At 40.8% G+C, this 17,762-nt stretch overlaps 1 protein-coding gene across 1 annotated transcript in view; it reads right to left on the minus strand.

The window, feature by feature from the left end:
* Window positions 1–940: 940 nt before the first annotated feature.
* LOC148822518 (collagen alpha-6(VI) chain-like) overlaps window positions 941–17,762 on the minus strand; it is a 45,986-nt gene continuing 29,164 nt past the window's right edge. The window contains exons 22-38 of the mRNA XM_088929483.1: window positions 14,346–14,408; window positions 13,515–13,577; window positions 12,539–12,601; window positions 10,490–10,552; window positions 10,040–10,090; window positions 9,915–9,950; window positions 9,739–9,801; window positions 9,043–9,105; window positions 8,463–8,498; window positions 8,331–8,367; window positions 6,836–6,847; window positions 6,004–6,497; window positions 5,441–5,531; window positions 4,535–5,191; window positions 3,261–3,366; window positions 2,880–2,968; window positions 941–2,579 (exon numbers count right to left, since the gene is read on the minus strand). Coding sequence (XP_088785609.1) covers window positions 2,386–2,579; window positions 2,880–2,968; window positions 3,261–3,366; window positions 4,535–5,191; window positions 5,441–5,531; window positions 6,004–6,497; window positions 6,836–6,847; window positions 8,331–8,367; window positions 8,463–8,498; window positions 9,043–9,105; window positions 9,739–9,801; window positions 9,915–9,950; window positions 10,040–10,090; window positions 10,490–10,552; window positions 12,539–12,601; window positions 13,515–13,577; window positions 14,346–14,408 — 2,181 coding nt within the window. The 3' untranslated portion in view covers window positions 941–2,385. The remainder of the gene's footprint in view (window positions 2,580–2,879; window positions 2,969–3,260; window positions 3,367–4,534; window positions 5,192–5,440; window positions 5,532–6,003; window positions 6,498–6,835; window positions 6,848–8,330; window positions 8,368–8,462; window positions 8,499–9,042; window positions 9,106–9,738; window positions 9,802–9,914; window positions 9,951–10,039; window positions 10,091–10,489; window positions 10,553–12,538; window positions 12,602–13,514; window positions 13,578–14,345; window positions 14,409–17,762) is intronic.

Genomic DNA, 17,762 nt, shown 5'->3' on the forward strand with positions numbered 1-17,762 from the left:
TCCATTTTTCTTTGACCCTTATTTGCTCTTGCCTTTGTTTATTTCTGTTAAATTTTGTATTCATCTGAAGGTGTCCTTAATTGACGTATGTGTTTAAGCAGAGGATTGAGTAAGGAGTTGGAAAGAATCGTTAGAGCAGAGGACAATAGGAATGTTACACGCATGTGGAGAAGATAAAGGCCCAAAGCCTCTCTTGGAAATACTGGAAACCTCCAGCTGTGCACAGATAAGTCCCACATGTTCTCATGAAAAACTAATATTCAAAAGTCTTTAGAAAGAGAACTTCAGCAACTTAAAAGGGAGTTAAAAACTCTAATCTAAAAACATTTTTTAGCTGTGAACAGGAATAAGTAAATCTCCATAGACTATCTGTTCATATCCTGGCCGTCTCCGGTAAATCATTGCCTAAATGTTTTCTGGGTGGAAGAGCCTTCTGGTTGTGTGGTTTCGAGTGTTCATGCAGTGGCATAAGCATCCTTCAGCTGCTAAAAAAACATGTAGGCAGATGGGTATTGCTTAAAGTTCTCCCCAGCGTTCGGTGTGTTCTTAATTATGCATGTATTTTCTCTTCAGTTGCTTCTTTTTACTGGTTGTGTGACAATGATCTGATAAGAGCTCTGGGACACATTATTTAATGGTATTTATCATCCTTTTAGTTCACAAAGTCGTGATGTAATCTCTTTAAAATTTGCTAATATATAGAAAAATCATATTTTCACACCCCACCCAAAAAAACATCCACTTATTCTTGACTTTTTTGCAAAATACATGCTTCTTTAGTTAGATTAATTTTATGTTCGTGAAGAAAAATAGGCATTAATCTATTGTCTTGTACATAACCTAATGTCTTGTCTTGTACTTATCCATTATGTACATTTTCATGTACATGACCAACGTGTATTTTAATTTAGTGCATTGAAAATTAAGATGGGCTGAAGCATTTTGTTAACATTCAAAAACTGTATTACACAAACTCAAAATCACTTAAAAGTAGGTAAGTGGAATTGATATACAGTATATATATCACAAAGACTTTTTTAAATTTTCCCCTAAAACATTAAATTTCATTTAACAACTCCTAAATTGCTCGATGTTCTGAAAGTGGCCTTCTCTAGCTAAATCCACTGTGACCAACACTGGAACACTCATCAGCAACTGTAAGCTGTTGCTAGCAGTCAGGGACAAGGTCTGGACCAGAAGCCACACTTGGCGCCAGCTGGACTCACTCTGCACATCCACACAGGGGCTTTTAACCAACTGAGCCACTTATCAGACGGGGGTCAGGGATTTTCATGTTCAAAAGTGCACGGCTGTGTCTATGTGTAGAAGACAATGTGAGTTAAGAACAGTGTCTGTGTCTTGGCTCTGAACTTTGTACAGGACACTATCCTTAAAAAAACATCTCCCAACATTACTTTTAGCACCGTATTAGGGTTGACTAATATGGTTGAAGCAGCAGCACCTCACACTAGGAAAGACTTTTCGACGTGCTTATTTCAGTGTTTTGCACTGCACATTTATCAGGAGTTAGAAATGTTTGTTCTACAGAACGCAGAAATATTGATTCTATCCAGTCCTTCCTTGGTGTTAGGCAGCAGCTGACCCAGCACACCACATTGACTCAGAAGGGTGAACATAAAGAAACTGAGCTGTACACAGACACGTGTGGAAAGAAACATCCAGGCAGAACAGGGTAAGCAGTTATGATAACGGGAAACTCCGAGTGCCTGAGAAACGGCTGAAATTCTGTGCTGCTGCTGGTTACCATTTTCAGTGTTTCTCCTCTATCCCCAGCTGAGACTAGTCAGAGACCAGTCAACCCTAATTCACCATGCAAAGTGAATTCATGTTGGAGCTTTTGAATGAACTTCTCGTACATGGCTAGCTTTTCTTCTTACAGAACTAAAAGGAGTATCTTTAACTGTATGTTGTTTTAAATAAAAAGTTAATGATTTTTTTAATGTTAATGAAGGTCTTAATAAACAAAAGTCCTAAATAAGTAAAATGCTGGTTTCTTACTATGTAGTATAAGTAAAAATATTAAATGTTAATGTCAGACTTTTACTTCACCACAGAAGGACAATTAAACTGAACTTCCCACTTATGGCATAATGTTCAGTATTTATAAATGTTGTTTGGAAGATATTGGAAGATCATGAAGGGAAGAATGACTTTGTGTATGACATTTTGTGTACAACAGCGCACATTTTTCTGAGGAGGTACTGCTTTTTCAACAGGTTTACTAGGCTACAGATACATAACCACTCCTTTGTATGGAAACCTCATTAGAAATCATTAATGTTGACAATTTCATGTTCAGTGGTCACATTTTTCCAATTTTCTTCAAGGATCACCTTGTTTTCCTGCTGGGCCGATTTGTCATTTTTACATTTTGATTTTAACGTCTTGTGAAGTACATATCCTAAGGCACATTTCCCTTGAAATAAATCGGTTTTCATTCCCAAAACAGCCACCATACCAGAACGGCAAACAGTTATTTCTACTTTTGCTGTAATACCACCTTATCCTTTGAAGTCCTTTGCAAGTTGTACCATACTCCATTGTCAGTAAGCAGCGATCTGCAGAAAACAAATAATTATGGAAGAAAAAATTAAGTTCAAAACAGGAGATCTAACTCTTGATCTAACAAAAGTAGGTATAATCGGGAGAACTACTCCTAATCACTAATCCTCTAATCTCCTAATCCTAATATTACAACTGTGATAAACGACTGCTAGAGATGCATCACATACAGTACATAGAGTTACACAATAATGTAACATATATGCAGAATATTAACAGTAGGTGAAAATGCAGGTTAATTGACAATCACCTAGTATAAACTTTAAATACGAATTTAAAAAGTCTTGTATACTCACCAGGAATGGGAGGTGATGTTTGTGTTACAGTTCTGTTTGTCTTAAAATCCTTGCTTTTGCTCTGCTGTTCTTCAGTCACGGGAATCATGCTGAAAACACCATGACACACCATTATGACTGGGTGGTAATATTACATTTATTGTGCCAAAAAGACTTTTTAACTGACAGCTTGCCTAACAGGTTATTCCATTTGTTTAGTTTCCTCAACTTTAAAGTATTTATAGTTTAATTTTTCAGTTTTCCTCAAAAACTATTAAAATAGAAAGGTTTCATATTATTAATAATTTCTGTGAATTTAATTATCTGAGTTCAGATTAAGATTCAACCCATGAAGAGGGTAAATACTGTTTTCTGTTAAAATGAAAACTAAAATGAAACTACCTTTCTGCTGAGAAGACCTGTGCATCATCACCTTGTGGCTGTAGCTGGACATTAAGCTTTCTACATTGAGGTGCAAGACTTTTATGAGGATATGTATTGATTTTTTCTACAAAGAAACAAGAAACAAATGAAAAAGAAGTTATTGTTTACAACATCTTTAAACTGTGGCTCAGTTTGTGTGTAAAAGTCGAAAATTAAAATGAGGGTATTTTTTTCAGGATTCGTTCATGAAATACTGTAGAAAAATCCCTTTAGAGAAAGAAAATAAGAGAAAGGAAAGCATGTAGAAACAGTCTGCTCTGCACAGGCACCACAGTTCTGAAAAAAAAAATCCAGGGCTCAAAATCTCTTTTTTCTAATCACTTTTTCCAATTCAGGGTCAAGGGGTGAGCTCCAATACAGTTACATTAAACAGATCCAACAGTAAATACGGGAGGGCACAGTGGCTCAGTGGCCAGCTTTGCTGCCTCACAGCCCTGGGGCCCTGGATTCAGTTCCAGAACTGGGGTTCTATCTGCGCGGAGTTTGGAGTTTGTGTGCTTGTTCTCCCAGTGTGCTTGTGGGTTTCCTGGTAGGTCAGTTCTAGCAAACTTGACGGCCTGAGTGTGTGTGTGCGTTTGTCTTTACGTGTGCCCTCGGGGAACAGCTTTCATGCTATACTGTAGGCTTTCATATTGCACCGTATGTTGACACCATAAGAAACAGTTTTTTAAAACTATTTTTTGAGATTGTGACAGAATCAGTGTCCTAATCAAGAGTATGCTGAAAAAAAACTAATACTATATGAAATGCTTACTTGGCTTGTTCCTATTATTTTTTTCAGTCATCCTCAGTCTTTTCATGGAAAAATAAAAAACAAAGATATTTTAAAAGTCTAGTGTCAATCTCATAAGTACTTGTGCGAATACTACATATTCTTGGGTGTACTTGGGTGAATATTACATATTGGTATACCATTGGTAAAAAATAAAATAGTCTACAAACAAGTTACAGGGGACCAGATCAATCAAACATTTTGTAGTGTGAGTATGCCATTCAGGGGGGATTGTGACTTAGAGGCGTTCAGTCACGATCCCACAGATGGTAGCTTCGCACCATTGGCTCCTCAGCCAAGAAGACGCACCAGATGTCTGAACCTGCGGCCCCTCTCGTACTGAGCAGGGTTACTGTTGCAGCTACACATCATCAGCGGGGTAAAACCAGCCCGTCTCGTGACTGGCTGTGCCCTGTGGCATCAGGAAGGGGAGAGAAGTGAAGGAAGTTCTCACACTCACCTGCCAGCTGACGGAAGAACGTCCAGGTGAACTTCAGTGCATATTCAATGTCCGGCTCCACAACCCTTCCCAGCTGACACGAGTGCTGACTCACAGGAAGGGCGGACAGTTGCTCCACCTCGGTATCGCTGACACCCCTCCCAAACGCTAGTGTAAAGAGGACGATCCCCTGGCACTTGGCCTTGAGGGACACCTCTTTCAGTTTCTCCCTCAACCAAGGCTCGGACCTCCCGCCTAGAATGGTGAATATCACTTTGGCACGTCTGGGACGGGCAGCTTCTGTGAAGAAGTTGTTAACTATCCACTGCAAGGAGCTCCCGACACCAGACGAGCTTTGCAGGTGGTGCAGGTCCTGTCGGACTTTCCTCTTCATCTCCGACAGACTGTCGCGGCTGGGGAAATCGAAGATCACGCGAATGGGATCCAGGCCGGTGCTCGGCTGGAAGAGAGCCAGTCTCGTCTGAGCCGCGGAAGGGCGTAGCTCGTCGCTGACGGCAAAGTAATCCAGCACCGCACGGAGGAAGTCTGCCGCCCTTTCGAATTGATCGCCGCCCATTTCATGGGAGCTGTCGAGCAGGAAAGCCACGTCCATCTCCTGGGTGATCACAGGCGGGCCGCCCTGTCGCCTGTTACAGGCTGGGTCTGGACTGCACTCATCTACGCGAAAGGAATACACGAAAGATGAGTTTTCTTTTCAGTCATCTTTGGCAGAGTTATTTTTTTTTCCCCCCACATAGAGCTTCAAATTAGCGCATGTCAAAGACGCAGAGTCTTTAAGATCCACTCCCACATTTAAAAGGTTCAGTGCTCATAGCCTTAATCCTTCGCAAAAGTGAGATTTTCAGGCACGAAAATATCTATTTTTAAACACCCTGTAAGAATACCGCTCCTGGTTTATGGACTCACCATAGCAGAAGTAACACTGCCGCACTCCGGACAAAGCCCTTTTCGGATTCTGCTCTTGTATGATGACCACCTCAAAATTGCTAGGCTCAACCTTTCAGCATTGCAGTAAAGAAACAGACAAAATTATTTTAAAAACAAAGGCTTTTTAAAAGATAAAAAAAACTTTAGCTTCCTTATTTCTTTTTCAAGTTCAATTATTTTAATGATCGTAAGATTGCTTCTGAATATAAGAGGTGGAACCTACGTTGTTTCTCAGTCCTATTTAGGTCTGCATTTTCTGGAAATTAAATTTTTACAGCGATGAGTTGAATAGTTTCGTCCTTTACAATTCATTCATTCAAACCTACTGTGTGGAGTATTATTTCTTCAGGAGCTCATCCACCCATCAGCTTAGTGACTAACATCACAGGCTTCCGAAGAGCCCAAGGAATAAAACTATCAACACAGTCAGTCAAGACTTTCTAACATTCCTGTCATTCCTGGTCTTGGAAAACTGCTTACTCCTTCACTGAGCAGAAGCTGAGAAAATAAGAAACTCATGTTTCCCCAAATATGTTTCTTACCGAGAAGGCCTTCTGAAGATTAGGAAGTTTACGAGATGCAATGACCACTGCAGTGATGCCCATGGCGTTTAACTCTAAAACACCCGTGTGTACTGATTCTGTGTTTCTGGAAGACCCATCTGTCAGGAAGATAGCCATTTTCTTTACGAGAGCCCCCATCCGCGTGCGTTTGAAAAGGTGTCTTGCCGTGTAGCTCATGGCGGCACCGATATCTCGTGAACTGCTGGAGCGTTGGAAGGCGATGTTTTTGACAGCCTCCAGGAGGAGCTTTTTCTTGCGGTAGTCCACAAAGCGGATTAACTGCTTCACATTAGAGCTGTACGACAGGACAGCGACACGGGCTCCTATCGGGCAGTTGCTTTCGCTGATGAAGAGGTCATCTAGGACCAGAGAAGCTATGTTCTTCATTTTATTGAATGCTTTTGGCGTCACCTCAGTTGACATGTCGATCGCAATCACCAGTTCTGTGGGATAGACTGGACAATCGCTTCTCCCTGGAACAAGGGAAGAAAAAGCTGAGGCATTAAAAAGAAGTTAAAGTATATTCTAGGTATACAGTAGCAGGCGGCAAGATGGTTTCACATTCAAACTCAACTCATACTTACATTAAGTACAGATAATAAAACATATGTACATATGCATACACCCATGGTATGTCTGAGTATGATTTGACGATGAGTGGAGTCCCTTTCCAGGGCTGCAGTGGTTTCCAAATATAAATGAACAGGCGAAGCCACAGTTCAACGCAAAGTTATCGGAACGATTAGCGTGCTTTTGTTCAGCCTGTGCTTCCATATTGTGTGAGGGATACGAAAGAGGAAAGCAATCTTACCTGATGCGCATGCTGAAAAACAAAACAACAAAGAAATTAGACTTAATGATGTCATGGCCTTTTTATTTTACATAAACTAAAGAGGAACAATTGCACAATATTTACAATATATAGAACAATATATAGAACAATATTTATTTAAACAACTTTAAAAAAAGTCCTCATCAGGAACATTTAGAACACTGCAAACATTTGCAGACATGATTTAAATACTTATGTATTCATTATGTTACAGAATAACAATTATTCTGAATAATTACTCTAATCTTGAGACACATGGATGACATCTTTATTTAATAATACAAGTGCAGGTACATCACAGAGCCAGCCAATGCACAGGAACAGGTGAATGTTTAATCCATGCTGAAAGGAAAAGAAAAGACCCACATTGTAGCACTGTGGCTATGGAGCCTTCTTCAGGTGTGGGGGCCGTCTTCTTTTCCTCTCAGCACTGAATTAGCTTTTACCTGGTCCTCTGCAGGCAAAGCAGCTAACTACTCAAACTTCATCAGCCAATATACACAACTCCCAAACCTTGTCCTGGTTTGTCAAAGCCACAAGGTACATAATCCAACAGGTCCAGAGAAATTTTGGAAACAGTGCATCTAAAAAAAGCTCCTCTTTAATCTGATACCCTGAAAACAGACTTCCTTACAATTTTTTCTGTCTACACTTGTGTTCTGCACCCTACTGTAAATACAGGTGCACATGCAGTAGCAGCTGTTTCCATAGGATCTGCTTGTCCTTTGTACTTTACAAACAGATGATAATCCAGTTATTGTTGCATTGCTTAATGAGTATATTAATCATCCGAATGGATGATATTAAATTTGTTGTAAGTTTCACTCTAGAATTCCTTTCAGTGGCTGCTTTACACATATTCACCAGTATAATATTATTTTCTTTGTTTGGAATGTTTTCTTGAAAACACAAAGTCTTACATTAAAATGTGTATTTTCTACAATGTATCTATACAGGTTGTCCTCCCTGGTCTTCCTTTTTTCACACTATCTCTCCAAAGACACAGACTAACACTCCGAGCTTTTCATGTTTATGAGCTAGATGCTAGATTTTACAGTATCGGAAGCCAGCTAAAGCTTTTTTTTTAAGAAAATGAAATTGGCAGACCTCAGACACAACATATTTCACTCTCCCTGGATCACTGCACTGTGCACACATTTCTTTCGTTAAAAATTTAATTTACTGTCTGAGGATCCAGAACAATTTCACTCATCCTGTCCCAGTGTGAACAGCTCTGGCTGTGCTCACTCCTCTGACCCTTTGAGTGCACAACACTTTTCATGCTTTCTGCATTCATATACTGTATATAAAATTCTTACGTTAGTAGATGTTTATCCATAAGTGCGTGTGTCCTGTATACTGTAAAATCTATCAACAGAAACTCCACAGGATGTAGCATGTGCAGCCAGCATGCAACTGTATAAATACAACACGAAGCATCAATGTTTAACACGAACGATTGACAAGCACTTACCAGAGTTTGCGCGTATGTAATTGATAAGGTCACATTTCTAAATTGAAAAAAGTGAAAGAACAGAGAACCTCTTTAGAAGTGGTCTGTGATACCAAGTTGAATGCATACAGATGCAACAAAAAAGCTACATACTGGCATTGACTGTTCTCCTCTCTGTCCCTTAAGCCCCTAAAAGGAAACAAAACAATTCACAATCACACGTAGAATAAAGGAAAGGGAAATTTATCAAAACACATAACAAGGATTCTACTCATCTAGAGAGGCACAATTTTGCTTTTTTCTTTTTACAACAGCAAATACTGTACCCCTTTGAGTTCCAGATTTTAGTTGTGACCATTCTTCACCTTCATACTGCGATCCTAATGCATTCCTTCTCCAGGGCTCAACTCTGTATAACTCCTTTCATGAAAGAAATCATCTGATTGAGCAACATTACTTGGAAACACCACCAAACTTTATTGTTACACAATCTTAACCATACCCTGAATGGCTAGAACCTTTCATTTGATTAATTCCCATTTTTTCCAGAACTGTGGAGAGAAAATGCACACACATCTCATCCCTTTTTCTTTAGTTGTTTTTTGCAAAATACGAAGGACAGAACCAATGCTTTTTGATATGCGTGACTCCATCATGATTTTCACTGCACAACAGATGTATGTTATGGCACACTAATTAAAAAAAAACAAGTCCTGTTGTTTATCTTTCTTACCTTTGGTCCTTGATGTCCTGGGATCCCTGGATCGCCTGGAACACCAGGAGGTCCCCCGTCCCCCTAAATATTCCAAAGCATCTTTCAATCCTTATCATGCTGTCTCACCAAAACAGCCTTCACTGTAGGGGACTGTCAATCGCTTCCTCAGTCACTAAAGGTCACAGAGTCCTGAAGTGTTATGGTGTGTGTGAACCTCACTGAAACCAATCCAATGTTTTCCTTAATTAATAAACATCTCGATTAATGCTTAATGCTTAATGTATCAGCGCAGGACTCAAACAGTGAAAGGTGTTCATTGCAGGGTTCCAAACTCCCAGAGTTTTACCTGGAAATTCCTGTTTTTAGCCTTTATCTCTGTATCTTCGTAAACAATGAAAAAAACGGAATGTCCCCCCTTTCTTAGGTTATGGGTTTGCGTCTACAGCAGATAGAACGGACAACGATTTGAGTCTCACCTATGCAACATGGGAAACCTGTCGGAGGGCAGTGTCCCACGTGATTTTCAGCAGCAGAAGCATCTTTACATCTTCGTGCCACTCAAATCTCAGATCAAGTCTAGTGCACTTGCCAATTAAACTCGGTCCTATCAGATGCAAAGACGTTCCCACGAACTGGCTTTTAAGACCCAACAGGGAGTGCAAGACACATGTAGTGGTATTTATCATTTCTTACACGCCGCCCACTGACACTCACCCTCTTTCCTCGGATCCCCTTCGGCCCATTGACTCCTTTTTCTCCTTTGTCACCATCTGCGCCCTAAATGACAAACACACGAGATTAATAGGCCGGGCCGTGAAGCACAGGAGAAAAGAAGTCCACAGCGTTCTTTTGGAAAAGCTGAAATACATTCATATGTTTAAGTACAGTACCTGCATTCCTGGAAATCCCTGGAATCCTATATCCCCCTGTTTTGGAAAAACAAGTGTGGTTAATTCATGTGTTTATTTTCTTAGAGAATCGGCATAAAATAACACCAATCTTATCATATATTTACTTTTTTCCCTGCTTTGCCGGGAACTCCAAATTTATCTTTCCCGTCTTCACCCTGTAAAACAGACAGAACTGTACTGTAAATCTGGGCATTGCTCTCTAGTTTCTTCCACACGTATGTTATCAGAACATACAGTAAATGAGATCAAATCGAGAGACAATAACAGGCTTTAGGCATTGCCAGGTGTCCTATTAGCCATCCATGGTGAAGAACATTCAAATGTGATTGTGTTGGAGGCATTGTAGGGGTTTGTTATTTAAGTGGGCTCTTCCGAGTCTGGGTTTTGTTTGCATTTTAAACTTTGGCATGGCAAACTTCAATCTCGAAAGATAAAAAATATTTCAGATATACTGTAAATACCAAGAATTACTGCGCATTATCTGTAGCGCCATTTCCCCAGTGGATTCAGTGTCCCTGACGTGACAGTTTGAATTGTAGAAATTGAAGCTCAACCTGGTCTCCTCTGGGGCCAACTGGACCAGTCTCTCCTTTCAAGCCTGGCTCTCCTGGCTCGCCCTGGCATACAGACACAAGAAGGACATCTTTAAACGCGAGTTACTACACACTCTTAACTCCACCTCTCTCTGGAGAGCAACTGAGCTTACAAATTGTGGTAAAAAAGGAAACTATATTTGAATTAAAAATGCGGTGATGATAATAATGGTGTTTTATTGACTTTTTAATATTCTGTTGCTTTTCCTCAGAGTGGTGAAGGGTTTATAACGAAGGGTTCATATCTCACCACCTAAAAAAGCTTCATTTTAGATTAGATTTTCTTAGATAATCTTAGATTAGATTTCGATTTTAGATTCACTGTTTGCTGCAAAATGCAGGAACTCAGCTCCTCCTAGAGCTCTGCTGAAGTCTGAAATGCTGAAGGACAGCAAAAGAAAAACAGAGCAGACTGGTAATGAAAGAAATGCAGATAAAAGCAAATGAGGAGGGAAAACAATTATTCGAACAAAAAGCACAAAAACCCATGAGACAATGTAATACATTGTGTACATAACCTGAAAACATAAGGAGCTCTTTTCTGACTGTATAAATACAGTATGAACTTCAGTCCAATAAAAGGACTTCAGTTTAAAGAATGATAAGTTATTCATAACCCTGTTCACCTCATATTATGTTTAATTTATGGAAATTCAGATTTTAAATGTATGTTTTATAAATTGGATGATAGCTATCTACACACTTTTAAATAGCTCATAGTAAATTAACAACACCATCTGTGCCAACTATTTTCTCAAATTTAGAAAGGTTAAACAGATGGAAGCATTCAAGCCCTTTAGCATGCTCAAAACCCTCACAGTGACATCTGCTACATTTAATTCATCAGATATTGATTACATGGAATTTCAATCCTAGCTCCTAGCTCTCCTGGAAGGAAAACAGCACCCTCTTTATATTTCATAGGATGATTGCTTTATATCAAAAGCTTTATTGAGTTTCTGACATGTCATGCTTAGTGTGCCGAGATCTTTCTGGCGATTCTCCAAGCCTCATGGGGCACACCATCTTTCCATTTTGCAATCTTCTCCCCTCCTTTCCTTCTTCACTTGGAAAGAACAAAAAGCCAGATGAACTAAAGCCTCACAGGGATTTGGTAGACTTTGAAGATGGACTGTACAAATGCTGTAATAATTGAGAGATTTAAGGATGCAGGAAAATTTGTCCTTGCAGCCATGAGTAATTATTTCGAGAAGCCACAGAAATAGGGGGGAGTTTGTTCAAATGAGGTTTCTCAGCTATAACAATGACATGCAACACAGCAAGCAGCAATTGCAGCATTTTGTTAAGAACTTTTGAGGCGTGGGATCTTAAACAGCCACAATCAACACGCTTTTAAAAGGCGATGTGAGAAAAACACCTTTTCCACAGCCACTGCAATGGCAGCAATACAGAAACACTGTCTTTGGCAACAGTGCGGGAAGTGCAGGGTGAGAAATGAAAGGGTATCCTGTCTGCCCCAGCCTCTTCTGACATTAACAAGTACTGGATAATATAAAAGTTCAGGTACTGTTGACCAGACCAGCTGCATCAAAAGACTGGGTGCATGTTACATAGTCCTCTCAAGAAAGAAAAACACAGTAACAACTCGTTTGTAAACACAAACTTTTTATGCAACATTCACAAGGACAAATGTAAAGTCCTAAAAAATACATTGACGTGCAGATGGTCTTGACTTCCTCTAAATCTTGGCTGAAGGAGCAGTACCCGAAACACATACAAAACATGCTCCTATGAACGAGTCCTGTCCCCACGTTATTTTACTTGTTGAATTACACAGCTAAACATGAAATTGAAGTGCTTTGACACGAGGTGACTTGTTTTTTTGCAGTATCATTGGGAGTGAGACGGGGAGGGAGATGACTGCAGACTTGTGCTTAGAAAAAACAATCGAACAGCGGAGTTCGATTTTATAGGCCCGGCCAACAGAAAGATTGCCCTGAGGGGTTTCGTACATGTGTCGGTACAATGCTAAGGAAGAGAAACACTTACTTTTCTGCCCCTCTCCCCGGGATTTCCTTTACTTCCCTCTGGGCCTTGCTTCCCAGGAGCGCCCTACCAACAAATAGGTCACATACAGTAGCCGATGAGCTTCTCTAGTCCCGCACACAGTAATGAAACCGACTCCTGTGCTGCTTCGAGTGGTCAGCACTCGTCAGTGTGATCTCCATGTGCCAGGTATTTGCACAGTCCTGCATGGCGTCTACGTTTTCTTACTGCTCGCACAGTAATTGCCTCCTGACCTTGTATTGTAGCATCATGAACTGCCTGTACCAAAGTCTGCATCCTTCATTTAACCCCCCCTGTGGTATTTTATTAATGATCTCATCTGGAGCTCTTCCGAGCATGAATACATTTTCATTTTGGGTGCTCATTCAACCTCAGATTCTCACAATTTTCAGTTTATGAATTAACTTCACTTAATGTTACTTTTTGAGGGGTTTAACTATCTTATACCAAAAGCACTGGTGTTGTCCAGTTCAGATGTCGACTGCTCAAGGAAATCTAATCTTCTTGGTAAGGAAGGTCTGTCTTCTTCATGTAAATGGTGACTGTTCATAACTACCCAGCCTCTTCTAAACCACAGCTTGGGGAATCCCAGTCACAGTAGGCTAGTGACAGAGCTCAACCTGCTCTCAAGTGAGCACCCTTACCCTTTTCCCAGGATGCCCTTCTAAGCTTTTTCGTAATGATGAATAAATAAAGTCTCGCACCTCTGTGGTGTCTCTCCTTGTATCAGGATATTCTAAACTGTAAAAAAGTAGTATGTTTTCTGAAATGTATACGCGGGACCACAGCATAGATTCAGCATTAAAAGCTTCAACAGACTGAGCAGCAGACTGAGAAGATTCTAGATTGTTTTATGTGCTTGAATGCACCTGGGGAATTACAGAGGATACTCTAAAGGACGTTGTTGAAAGGACAGGGTGAAACCAGCGAGAAGACAATGAGTATCAAGCCCTCTCACCTGTGGCCCCTTTGGTCCATTCTCTCCAGGGGGTCCATTTTCTCCAACATCTCCTTTAAGTCCCTGAAAAAAGTACAAAGTAGTTCTTGACCCTATGGGACATTGGCGGCGTTCGACCTCTGTTAATCTCATTTTTCCCATATGCTCTTCAAAATGTCTCTGGAGTGACGAAGCAATGATTTTTACACCAGATGTCTGTCAAGATTAAGGGACCTACAGACCACGTCTTTGTCCTTGCCATGCAACCTGGACAATGAGTAATGTAGGGTCAACATTGACAGGGTAATGTATACAGCAACATGAGGGGTGCATCTTGCCCCTCATCCGCTCACTGTTAGCCAGGCTTGTGACCAGCCCTGAACCACACAGCACCCCCTATCAGCAATGGAATCCATAGCTGCAGGTGGACAGGTCAGCCCTGCTGGGAGCCTCTTGCTGTTGTCCCTAGTCACACAGACTACCAGGATATCATTCCTAATGTACAGGAGCAGTTCACGAAACCTACTGTACCTAGAATGGCAAAAAAATATATAATGTCTCATTTAAAACACAAATTAAAATATTCTAAAGTAAAAAAAAGCAAAAACAGAGCCACGAACTTTGGAGTTTAGACCTACTTGTACATACGTGACCAGAGAAGCTCAGTTAATCGATTAAAGGTCAGAGCTCTCTGCAGCAGCTGTGACTGTATTTCTCATGGCAAACACCGGTGCTAGCAGCACTATATACAGTACACTGGTTACCATTATCGCCAGCAGGCAAAAAGGTGATCTTCAAAAGGGTGATCTTCAAAAGTTGGATAGTCAGATTAATACAGGAATTTGTACAAACCTGAGGACCTCTTATTCCTCTTTCGCCTATAGGACCAGATGAGCCAGGACTTCCCTTGTTGCCCTGAGTGCAGATTTTAGAAAGAAAACATTTCAGTCCTTCAAATATATACATTTGTAAGCGGTCACAATGCAATCACATCTGTAACCAGTCACAATATGTCTGACATTTCTTTTGTAGATTGTTATTTAAAATGCTATTTAGTGCATTCACAAAAATGCTTGAAATCTTGGAATGTAATCTTGAATAAAACAATCAGTGGAAATGAAACATGAAATGTAATTCAAAATAAGCAGATTAATCATAAAGTAATCATTTCATTACTGCAATCAAATCAAAGTTAAGGGCACATGATGTGTACATGTGTACAGTGGCTGTGTGCTGGCTATGTGTGTGGTTGTGAGCACAGTCAATTCAAAGTCTACAGTTTAGAGTGATATCTGTAAATCTGGAGTGAATGCGTAGGTTCATTTTTGGCAGAAGTTTATTTTTCATTTTATTAAATGCTTGGGATTTATTTTTTAAAAAGCCTTCGCAGAGGCGGAGGGTGTGTTAATGTGTGTTTTGAAGTGTGCCGCGGGGGCACCACCTGTGAATACACACCGCAGGGCTACAGTGTGTGCTTTCCCTGAGTCTCCATTGCTGTGCCCTGGCTCGGTGATAGAGAACTTTGAGGCTGTGAAAGAAGCTGGTTGGACTCAAACTGCTCTGTGTTCCAGCAGGATGTTTCACATCAGAACACCCAAACTTTCACACAGTACAGTAGTATTAGCTCAATTAGCTTAGTATTAGCGTAATGAGTACAACATAAAGATTAATGTATTAAATGTATTAAAGTTAATGTGATGTAACTGGCCTGGCTGAGGGAACAGCAGCCCGCCCACGAGGATGAAGCGAAAAAAGACCCCCATTCTCCCAAAGAGGAATGAGCCAGGGAGCTGCTTCAAGGGTGATGATGGGATGGAGGGAGGGGAGGGAGAGAACAGTGCAAAGGGGGAGCTTAGCAGTTAGAGATTTCTGTTCAGGAGAGAGGATGTTGGAAAGACTAGAAATCTTGTCTCCATCTAAACTTCTGTTTAGAACACCATTCTGTATTTGACCTTATGCTTGTTTATAAATAATGTCCAAAAAATTGTATGCCCATTTTAGATGACTGGCCATATCGGCTACGATGGAAATGTTTCGTGGATTTAAAGGAGAATCTGACGCTTTGCAACTAGGCCATATATTTGGTGCAATGTATTAATGCACTGTGCATGGTGAGTCAAGGCTTCCAGTCATCATTAGGGCTCATCCAAGTCATGCTAAGCTTTTTGAACTACAAGCTGTTTTCTTTAGGGAGGTAGGACACAGTTAAGCAATGCTATTAGGAGAGTAGAGCAAAACAGCTGGCTATCCTCCATGTGCCAGAATAATCTGTAAAAAAACAAGCTTCCAGACAGACCTACTGCAAAGAATTTTTTCTTGGACCAACAACCTGTAAAGACCTCTCAATTTATTGTCAGCACACTTTCAAATCCAAAAGTAGAATGTTGTGGCTGGCAAAATGTCTACCATTCCCAAGACTTTTTATCCAAGGGAAAAGGTTAATGTGTAGATTTTTCCATATAATTTGCAGTGAACTGAAACCAATGTGGATTTTAAATTATTATATCTTGTTCCCAGTAACTATAGTTTGACCCACTGCGCTAATAGTGTTGCTAGATATACAGTAAATGTGTAAACTTGCTGAAATACTGAACTGTGTATTTAGTCCATGCTAAGTCCACACTTTAATTCGGAAATTAACGGTATATTAGTATAGACGACATCCAAAATCACAAATGCTTTCAAGCCTAGGAAGTTACTTTTCCAAAGTACCTCTTCCTCCAAGGACTCCCAAATTTATCTTAAAAATGAAATGGAAATATGTATTTATTAATTTGTTTTTTATGGCGGACTATGCTTTGGTAAGTGCTAGATATGGCTATTTGTCTCATATTATTGAGAATAATCTAATTTATCCTAGATGGTTTTTTCCACCACTAATCAAGTGCTACAAACTAATTGTTCTGTCATCTTGCCCGTCACGTCTCATTTATGCAAAACATTTCCAGAACATTTCTTTTACACATCCAAGCCTGACAGCATCTGACACCGCAATTTTCGTGCGTCTTTCTATGATTGGCTTTGATGATTTTGATGTCTTTCTCACTTTACCCATCTAACCCCTGTGGGCCTCAGCGAACAACATATGAAACCCGCTTTCCTTTTGTTGGGCCTCATTACCTTTATTTTAGTTTGCTCTTGTCTGTTTGCATTTTGCCCTTTAAGGACTTAATATAACAAACTCTATGAGCTCAGGCGTGATGCCGCCAGTTCTTATAAACGGCGGCAGACATGCCAGGGCCTATAAAATGTTACTCTGGTTTAATGTGTGTTCCCAGTGTTTATCTACACTCTGTGGGTGACGGGGCCTTTTTTTCTTGTGCCCTAAAGCTCTGGATCAGCATCTCAAAATGAATCAGGATCTCAGCCCCATCAAGTGCTTCCAAGTCTAGCTTTATGAAAGATCGGTTTTAACCACCTTGCTTTTTGAGCATACCTTTCATGATTGTTTTTTCAATCTAGCTACAAAGTACTGTGACAGTGTGGAGGTGGGCGGAGCCACGGCGAGCACCGGTAAAACGTCTACGCCCCTCACTGAGGGACCAAAAATAACACAAATAATGAAACGGAAAGCAAAAAGAAGGGCCGCTAGCACAGTGTTGACAAGACTGGATGTTAACGGGGTTCGTAAGGCCATAATAAAATAAAAACTCAGTGTGTGTGTGTGGAAAAGGGTTTGCCTGCCTCGGTGAAAATGGGTGATAGGACAGGCGAAAAGAAAAGGAAAAAAAAAGAAAAAGAACTGTTAATAATTGTACGCGGGTACAATCCTCTCTGGGACTGCCGGTGAAAATAATCTTCCCCCGCCGGGGGTGGCCCTGCTCGTCCCTTCCGGGGGTGACCAGTGTGCCTCTATAGGACCCGCCCAGCTGCGACTCATCCTCTAGTATCCAGAACAACTAGGGGTACACAGGCGAAGCGTCGCCCTTCCTCCAGGGCTTCGTCTCCACGCTGGGCACGCCGCCGCGCAATGCCACAGTACTTTCAAGCTACTTCATTTCCGTGATGTACTCCTCTTTAATTTCGTGTAATGTGCCTTTCACGCATCTAAAGAACTTTGAGTTCAGTGTTTTTTATAGGTGTTAGGCATATTTATATGGTATGGATCATTACTGATGTACGGAGGGGCAGTGGTTAGCATTGCCGCCTCACGGCACTGGGGCCCTGGAATCAATTCCTGGGGTGCTGTCTGTGGTGAGTTTGTGTTCGCCCCGTGTTCGTGTGGGCTTCCTCCGAGTGCTCCTGTTTCCTCCTACGCTGCAGGCTCAT

Source organism: Atractosteus spatula, chromosome 12, assembly GCF_055471065.1.
Source record: "Atractosteus spatula isolate fAtrSpa1 chromosome 12, fAtrSpa1.hap1, whole genome shotgun sequence".
NCBI classification, from domain to species: domain Eukaryota; kingdom Metazoa; phylum Chordata; class Actinopteri; order Semionotiformes; family Lepisosteidae; genus Atractosteus; species Atractosteus spatula.